Below are 9,742 nucleotides of genomic sequence, written 5' to 3'. Positions count from 1 at the left end.
GTCGTTGCCTTACTGTAGGCCGGTGCTTTAGTCAGCCACTGCAAGTAGCTGTCTCCAAAAACCGCTGGAATAACAAATATGCCCCAAATTTTGCTAAACCCAGTGAGTTTAAAACGAATAGATCCTCCCAGCTATGACTGTTTGTTCAGATTTATACATACAAAACCAGGCTTTTGCATTTTAATCTATCCTGCAATCCCAAAATTCAAGGTCAATATTCAGGCATGATCTATTAATCCTATTCATGTTAACACCAGATAAATAAGCCTACAGTCAATACAGTATTGGATTTTTAATTGCTGTAAGTTGACTACAGGCATACCCCCATATTTAAGTCTGCTCATAATGAATGTTTAACATATGGTGTGAAGCCTTGTATCACGGCTCACTAAATGAATCATTCATGGTATCAGTGCTATCTCGCTCGGTTTCAGTAAAACAACAGAGGGGCTCTCTTGGTCTTTGATTGGTGCCTGTCATCATGACCTAATATTTCCTATTAGTGGAAATCAGCCGAAACCATGATGTAATGTGTGTGTAAAAGCTGCTTGCAGTGTCGCCAGTGGAGGGCAGCACAGCCTCATTTTTTCTACCGGGGGGGGGGGGGGGGGGGGGGGTATCGACCCACTGTGTCACGTGGTTAAATAACGCCTAATGTATTTTGATGAGTGGATGTTAGTTTTAAATCAAAGAGGTTTTCACAATGACATCAAAAGCTGCACGGATAAGAGTATAATTTTTTTTTTCATATGAATATGCATAAAATTAAGAGAGACAGACAGTGCTATGCTGTCTCAGTTTATTGTCTAAGAAAAATATATCATCCCACAGATTCATATTTAACAACAATGTTAGACTACATATTAAAAAGTTAATGTTTAATTTTTATTGCTGCGATTAAACAAAGGATTTGTACATTTTTAATGGCCACTGGATGTTTGTCTCCATCAATCCTCCACTAGGGGGCAGTGCTGTCCTGTCAGTAGGAGCAGCTCTTGTGGAAACATGGGCCCCTGTGGCATCTTTGTCCCTATTTTAAACGTGTTGTTGGATTTCATGGCAGTGTCATGCGTGTTGATGCATGTTGGGACTACTACTTTGGTCTCACCGGACCTGAGGGGGATGACGGGCTGGTTTCACGTCACACCGAGCCCGAGGGGTGTTTCTGTCTCGGCTGGGTGACAGCCGCCGTTCTCCTGCACAGGGTGTCCAGCTGATAAAGTTAAATCTTCCTCCTGCTCTCTTTAATGGCTGCTGATGAATAGTTCACGCGGGGCCTTGTTTGACCCGTGATTAATCCTTTTACCGTGGCGGTGATTTATGTTCCCACTCCTCCTCTGCTAAACGGGCAAAAGGCTACTTAATGGTTTTTAAAACTGTCCAGGTGGAGTGGTCTGTGCCCTAAAAGGCTCTCGACTCGTCCATCCAGTAGCTGATTGTGTTATTTATCTTTTGACCTTTAAAGTGAAAGTTGAGTGAGCACACGTGCACTTTTTCCACACCGACTTGCTTTGTAGTGGTATACTGAATATTAGCAGTTGGGCACCGGCCAGAAAAATGAGTCTTCAGCTGTTTACGCCACTGTGCAGCTCCATTGTGCAGCTCCACTGGAGCAGCTGCTTAAGGGCTCCTCAGCAGAGGCTGATGAGGGAGGACAGAGTGTTTCTCATTCTATTTCAGTGCTGTCAGAGGACTGAGATCCAGCTGATCAAAGCCACAAGCAGATAATGATAAACAAGCTGGATGGAGACTCTCAGTGTTTGGGTGTTTTAGGGAATAACGACAGAAGACAAGTTTTAAAAAAAAAAACAAGAAAAAAAAGGCACTTAACAATAAACAGGAACCAATTAACTGCACCATCCACCCATCTGCTCCAGCGATTTATTCAAGGTTGAGAAGGCCACTGTTCACTGAATCTGTTTATCATACATGTGCCTTGTTATCAACTGGTGAGATGCTTCATGTCTCTCAGTAATTGGATCCCAGTGTGTGTGTGTGTGTGTGTGTGTGTGTGTGTGAGCTATATTCAGAGACAAAGTATGCGTGTCTCTTTAGACAGCCGGCACTGTTTTGCATTCAGAGTAGTACGAATCTGAACTTGTGGGCCCTGAGCGACAGGTCAGAGCATTTTGAGACGTGCTCCTTATGTTTTTGAACATGCACTATTAAATCGAATATTCATTAATATAAGAACAGAGCAAACAAAGGAAGGAACAAAAGGCGGAGGGAAGGTGGCAAAGAAGGAGAAACAAACAAGGGAATGAGACAGAGAAAAAGACAGTGAAGCAATTGTAGGAGCTGTGCAGCATTTCTTGGTTATAGCCAGAAAAGGACATCTGGGGACACTTTGGGATTTGAGGAAAGGGCCACTGAGGTGAATCACTTTTGTGGCACTTAATTGGAAGCAGTTGGGTTCCTGTGTGTGTGCGTGCGCATGTGTGTGTACGTGTAAAAGTGCGATCTTGTAGCGTTTCTATACGCTCAGCGAACGTGTCAGAGAAGAATAGGAAAAAGAAATTAACAACGTTGCACCCAAAAGGGTTTGGAAGTTTGCATTATTCCAAATTCACACGTTCTGTAAACACCAGGCACAGGTTAATACAACTATACGCAGGTTCCATTATTCAATTACACACATTTCATCCCTCAGTGTGTCACTATTGTGACAGATGCACGACTAAAGAAGGAACCCTGTTACATCTATTTTTTGACTGAATGCCGGATTTATTTTGGTCTAATATTTATGATCAGCTATCATTCCACACAGAAACTTTTGTGGCTGCTCAGAGGACACTCTTATCACTTCCTTCTCGCATGCAATCAGCTTTGATGATGGGAAAACTGTCAGTCCAAAAACGGATTCAAAAAGACTGGAAAACAGCAATTCATAACTTGTTTCAAAGAAGTGATTTCTTGGCGTTTGAATAAGAAAATGCTTTAACAACTTGAAATGTCGTCCCATATGGGAAAAAAACTTCTACAATATGTTGAGACAACGAGGGGTGACGTTTTGGTAGCCTTAAGTTATTTTGGTTGCTTTTTTATCTGCCTCATTAATTTACACTTATTTCTAATGGGGGCATGTTGTTGCGTTGATGCAACTGTTGTATGTGTGTATGCAGCAGTGTCTGCTGACTTGACGCTATATTAAAAAGTCAAGAATCAAAACAATTAACACATTATAGTAATACAACGTGAACATCAGGACCAACAATCTCAATTAGTTTATTCTAAAAAGACAGCTTCCAGCACGTTCTATACCACATGTCTTCATATCTGTAAAGCAGATAAATACGTTTCATTTTTCCTGTTTGCGTCTCAAACAGTTCATCAGTCATCAAGTAAACCAAAAGTGTCGATATTTACAGTACATCAGGTAGTCCAAAAATAATACAGCATGTTTTCTCCCTTTAAACAGTCAGTTACTTACTTTACCCAAAGAGTCCATCTCAAAGGACAGGTGGAGGGATGGTTTTGATTGTTCGAAGAAGTTTATTTATTTACGTGACTTAAGCGTCGCCATCGCACATCGCTGTCTGCTGCTGTCTCGAGTGGCATCAAAGGTGCTCGCTTCAGTCACGCTGGGAATGTTGCATCTGGGTGGCTGTCATGCCGTCTCGATTTCTGGGTATTTGACATCACAGTGTCACACCAGGGACAGTAAGTGGGTAGAATACAGCAGAGGCTTGTCCTTTTTCTTAGTGTTTTGTGTGCGAGAGATGACATACAGAATACAGCGGCACACACGAAGGACTGAAGCTGCGATGCTGCCACCATGATGGGCAAAATGTATATTTCCCTCCACAGACCCTCACACTTGCAGCTCAACTCTTTAAAAAAGATTTCTTAATATATATCCCATACAGTGCTACTCCTCTCCACCTTTTATGATTTAAATTATTGCTTCATAAAGCATAGACAGTCAGTGATTATCACATTAACTCCTCAGGATCCACTCCAATAATAAAAGACTAATACTGTTACAGTATACGCAGATTTTACAGTTATTCTACAAACGCTCATACCGCACATATATATTTCTAGTTTCTTGCTGACATACTGCAGATCAGTCACAATACAAAAAGACTGACTGTTGGAATGACATTCGGCTTTAAGTGTTATTGTTGATGCTCCAGACCTACAAGTTCAAAATTAAAGTCCTGAGAGGAAAATGCAGTGTGGGTGAGGAATTGATTAAAAACTGTATTGGTGTTAGTCAAAACGCATTTAAGACGAGCTCTAATTCCTTGTAACCACGCTCTGTGTTCAAAGGGAGATCGACTGGAGGTTTCCTTCACTTTAGCTCCAGTGGCCAAATGGTGGCGCTGCATCTAAGTCTACGTTTACGCCGCATGTCTTCTGAATCACTGGGTTTAGAGGTGAAGGTGGTGTGAAACCGTGCCAGAGAGTTATTCATGAAATGACCTTCACCAGAGGGGAAATACGGATATGTGAAGCATAAGTCAAAAATAAACCCACGTGAGGTTATTCACCACGGTTCTGTCCGATCCGAATGAGGCAAGAAACCAAAAGGAGATTCGCTGTGATCAAGCATATACCAGTGAGAGGCCTACATCATCACTAGTGTTGTGAATCTTACATCTTATCACTATGTTACAGTGGGTACCCCTGCCTTGAGCGGGGCTTTGTCTCTGTCTCGGTGTCTGTAAACCAGATTGGCCGTGTTGAATGAGAATCCTCCAGACGGGCTGGCATGTAGTCTATAGGCTCGTCCTCTCCCCTTTCACTCGTTGATTCTCCGCTCACATATCTGAAGACAGCAGCTCTTCCGTGGCTCCTGCAGATGTATTGTGACAGGGGATGAGGGAAAAGGCTGCCAAATGGATCCAGGGATGAGCTAAGAGAAGTTTCCAAAGGAGGCTGCAAGAGACAGAGAGAGAGAGAGAGAGAGAGAGAGAGGGGAGGGAGGGCAGGACATAATTAGGATTCACATGGATAGAGAAAGCAGAGCAGTTAAAGAGCAGGAATAGTGTGCAATCACATCAAGTCCTATTATAAGACTCCAAAAAAGTCTTATCCTTGCATATCCTTTATACAATCATGTGTTCACAGTGACAGAGTGGTGAACCTCACTCCTTCCTCGCTTGTGAACGACTGAGCCTTTCCAGGACGCTCCTTTCATACCCAATCATGATCACCTGTTATCAATCAACCTGTTTACCTGTGGAATGTTCCAAACAGGTGTTTTTGGAGCATTTCACAACTTTCCCAGTCTTTTGTTGCTCCGGTCCCAACTTGTTTGAAACATGTTGCATTGTGCTGCATATTTTGAAACTGCATCAGTGTCAGAATAAGCAGATATTTATAAAAACCAATCAAGCTGATGAGGTAAAACATTAAATATATCGTCTTTGTACTGATTTCAATTGAGTTTATGTCAAAGAGGATTAGCAATTTATGTACTGCTTTATTTTTGCTTTACATGGCATCCCAACTCTTTGGACTAGGGCTTGGAAGTCTGTCTCTGTTAATGCACCGTGCAGCTGCTTGTCCTGCGTGCTAAAACGACCTCGCCTTGGAAACGCATAACACATCTCATCAAAAAGCCCTTTCAAAGCACGAGTATGGGGCTCATAACCTTCCTCAATCTGTATGTGACACCTTACTCCCCCAGACTGTAGTGAATTATCAAGTAACCGGCGTGGCTGGCCTCTCATCATGTAACACGCTGCACTCAATCACAGAGCAACAACCTCTGTAACAACCAATAATTTAGTATGAAACGCTAGCGGACTGAATAAGTAAGAGAATAGTGCACGGAGGTTGCTGCGATGTCGCTGATGCAGGTAGAGAGAGGGAAGCTAAAATAGTAACATGAGAAGGAAAAACAGGAAAACCTTCCAAATAAAGGTGGTTAATAATCAAATGCAGGTGTGCAGCTAGATTTCTAATATATACAAAGCCTAGTGTATATTTCTACAGCATTATTCTGCTGTGCTGTTTCAATACACACTGTAGTTAAAGTTGATACAGTTTTACAATAAAGGGACAAAATTATGTCATTAAGCTAATCAGCAGGTAATGACAAGCCTTTTTTCTCAGTGTCATTATCTCTTTTTCTCTCTCTCGAAACAACAGATGCGACCAGGTGGTTTCCCTGACAACTAGCCACTTCGTTTTGTCCTGAAATGACACACAGTGTCAGTGGGAAGGCGAACTTTCCTCTCCCAGACTGCTGGCATTTCAGCTCTAAGCGGCCCTCTCCTGATAGCTGAGGAAGACGCGCCACCTGTCTCTAGACACAGACAGATGTAACGTGGCACCCGAGTGAACCTGAACCAGGAAACGATAGAGAGAGAAAGACAGAGAGACAGAAGGATGGAGAGGCATTGATATGACTCGAGGCTTGTACAAATGCTGAAAAAAAAAAAAAAAAAAACGCTTCTCTGATAGAAATCCTTTTAAATGAGCTCCCAATGGAGTCGTCAGAGCCTATAGGTGCAGCAGAGGAGGAGGCGGAGGGGCATGAACAGCAACTGGGCAGAATTTGTGCTGAGGAGAACTGACATGTTCCTCCTGTTTCCCTGTCTGTCATGCTCCGAGTTTCATTCATATTCTAATTCGGAGCTACAGTTCAGCTGGCAGACGCCACATGGAGCTCTGACTAAAGCCCTGCAAGGACGGGCAACATCACAGGAGCGTTTCAGAGGAACAAGGTTAGCGAGACAGTCTCCCACAGCACCCGACCGCGTATCTTTTCAGGCGGGGTAGGGGGTCAAGGCTTGCATCGAGGTTATTCCCAACGCCGTCCTGTTTCAGCTAATTACCGCTGAGAGCCTGAAACGTGGCAGATGGCTACACACAAAGGCAGAGACCGACTTTGATGAAAATTTGATGTGTTGAGGAGGAAGGAGGGACCGACAGTTTATTAGAAAGATATACCAATAACCAGAGGCTGAGAAGAAGAAGGAGATCAGGTCCCCCACTGCGCTCTGATCTGAATCCCCCCTCCCAACGCTTTCCAGATGTTACCACAACCTCTGAGAGAGCTGTGGCTCTGGGCTGTGGAAGACATCATCCTTACTTTTCACTGACTAACTGGTAAATAACACAGCCTTGCCTCCTGAAAATACATGAAATACATTGAGTTGTACCTAAAAAAAAAATACAAATACAAATACAAGATTCATGTACAAAAAGGAACAGCTTTCCCTCCCGTAAAAGGGTTATGTGCAAGAGGAGGCACGAACAACAGACTGTGAAATAATGCAATGCAAATACAGCAGCGGTTGAAGTGAGAAGATGGGCCGATGTACAATTGCATTCAGCTTTGATGCGCTGCACACTGCATATTTTTCAACTGTTTGCAACTTTAAAATTTGAATAAGTTTTTGTTGTTCAACCATGACCTGAAACTGGTTTTAGCACAGAAATATACGCTGTGAGGTTCACATCCCCTGTAGGATGGAGCAGTGGCTGTAAAAAGTTTACAGCTTGCTGTTAGAATGGATTCCAAAACTTTAAAATGCAATGGATGACATTCAAAACATTTTGACAGCGGCATGACTTTAAGCTTTTTCTTAATGAAATTTGTTTTTCATCAGCCAAAACATTGCTCTTCGCTCACAATTTCATGTAACAGACATGTAAAAATGTCCAATTTTTGATAATTGGTGTCCAGTTTGAGGCTCTATTTCAGTTGTGGAAGTACTTAATGAAATGAACCCCCCCCCCCACGGAGTCTACGACAAGTAGCCTGTAATTCAGAGCTTGTGCTCATTTTATAAAATGTTTGCAGCTCTCTCTTTCTTTGCTGTCTGCTGCATCCCATTCTTCAAACGCACAGAGCTGCTGAAAGTGTCAGATGCTGTGCTGCACGTGGTAAATAACGCTACATTCATAAAATCACGGTTCCATTCAAAGAAGAAGGCAGTGAGAGATATTCAGCCGGGAGCGTCCTCAAAAGGGATCTGATAAAATGTGTAAGAAATGTTTCTGTTCACTGAGGAAGCAAAGAAAAGTGTTGCTTAGCGTTTATTACAGAGAGCAAAATACATTTAAGTTTAAGGGCAGTTCCATTTGTTTTGCACGTCCATAAAGTTGAAGGTCTTGTAAGAGACAGGTTTGAAAAACTGGTCAAAGTTGCTGCAGCTGATGGACTTTCAAATCCTCCATCTCTGCACTTGCAGTTGTTGCAATGCATGTTTTCTGTCAACTGTTTTAAATCTCAAGCCTAACTGAAGAAAACCCTGAGGACATTTTTTTTGTCAGACCTCAGAAAGCTGCCTCCAGAGTCATGTAAGACCTTATACAACAGTTCTGACTGGCTGAGCAGTCCTCGACGTGATGAGTAAGCTGACCTTTATGTGTAAAACCTCTGAGGTGCCCTTTTAGTACAAATTTAATTCTGTAGTTAAAACCCATTCCTGAAATCCCCCCATTTACTAATCAAAACATCAGTAATACACAGAGCTCTGCAACGAACACACCGCTCCACGTTTTCTGTTGACTCAAACAAAAAATCACTATCGCGCTCAGTCACAGACACAAGCTTCTTTTTTTCAATTCGTACTCTCATTTTTGCGCTGGTTATTGTGTGGAGAACAACATTTTCAACAATAATTTGCAACAGAAGTAATGTGATTCCACGTTGAGTGTGAAATGTTATTACAGCGCTTTGAGCAAGTGAGCCTGCTCCAGACAGATTAGCACGGAGCAGAAAGTCGGGCCCCACAGCCAGGGAATGAAAAAGCTATCAGACCAAGCTTTCTTTCACTGTCCATGTTCCTTCATTAACCTCTTTACCCGTCTCATTTCTTTATCTCCGTGATCTGTGTTTCTCTCCATCTGTTCCACCTTTCACCTCCACCTCTGCGGCTCTATCCTCTTTTTTTTATATATAGTAATTACTCCCTCCCTTCTCTCGTCTCGGTGCTCTTTGCTATCATTTGTCCTCTTAATTTTGCATCGCGTTTTTTACTTTCAAAAGGAGCCGGAGAAGAATCAGAGAGAGCGCTCGTTGCTTGTCAAGGTTTAAGGAATCACTGAGACAAACGTTTTACAGGGCTGCTGATGTGAGTAATATGAGAGCCTTGTAAGGGTCGTGTTAAATCGTGCTATCATGGCTCAGATCAGAGACAAACTCGCATCACATTCGGGCTTATTTGTATTTTCGTACCTCTTTTCAACAGTTATTGTGAGATCAATATTTAATTTTTGGTAAATCCATTGGAGATGAATCAGACCTGACAGGCGGTATCACACAAGGCTTCACTAAATCACACCAGAATTGTAAATGCATCGGGAGAATCACTCAGGGAGGGTGTGTTAGGTTGAGTGCGGTACAGTGTGAACCAAAACAGCCTATGCTCTGCTTCTGAGGGATGAGCGTGAGAGCAAATCCAGCAGGTGTATTAGCTACTCTGTGACAAGTCCAGCTCTTTATTTCTCACCTCCAGCCCTCATCCTTCCCATTCCACCATCACGACGCTTCTCTGCACACATCACTTGCGAGTTACTCGTCGAAACATCGGCATCGTTTCCCTCCTCGCCACATCGGTGTGTGAGCGCAAGAGTCTGCAGCCCCGCTGGTAGCTCTGTGATGCAGCAGTGTTTGGAGCTAAGTGTGAACATCTGCATGCTGACATGCTAACAAAGACAGTGCTAACAAGCTGATATTTTATGGGTAAAATGTTAACCATCTCAGTATAACATGTTAGCACACTAAAATTGTCTAATTGAAACACAAACAACAGCTGAGACTGATGGGACTTTCTTTAGT

At 42.8% G+C, this 9,742-nt stretch overlaps 1 protein-coding gene across 1 annotated transcript in view; it reads right to left on the bottom strand.

The window, feature by feature from the left end:
- Positions 1–4,858: 4,858 nt before the first annotated feature.
- Positions 4,859–9,742, bottom strand: part of samd10b (sterile alpha motif domain containing 10b) — a 44,541-nt gene continuing 39,657 nt past the window's right edge. The window contains exon 5 of the mRNA XM_041946601.1: positions 4,859–4,881. Coding sequence (XP_041802535.1) covers positions 4,859–4,881 — 23 coding nt within the window. The remainder of the gene's footprint in view (positions 4,882–9,742) is intronic.

Source organism: Chelmon rostratus, chromosome 10, assembly GCF_017976325.1.
Source record: "Chelmon rostratus isolate fCheRos1 chromosome 10, fCheRos1.pri, whole genome shotgun sequence".
Classification (NCBI taxonomy): Eukaryota; Metazoa; Chordata; class Actinopteri; order Chaetodontiformes; family Chaetodontidae; genus Chelmon; species Chelmon rostratus.
Note: the sequence above shows the minus strand (reverse complement) of the source record. Positions and strands in the feature narration are given on the sequence as shown.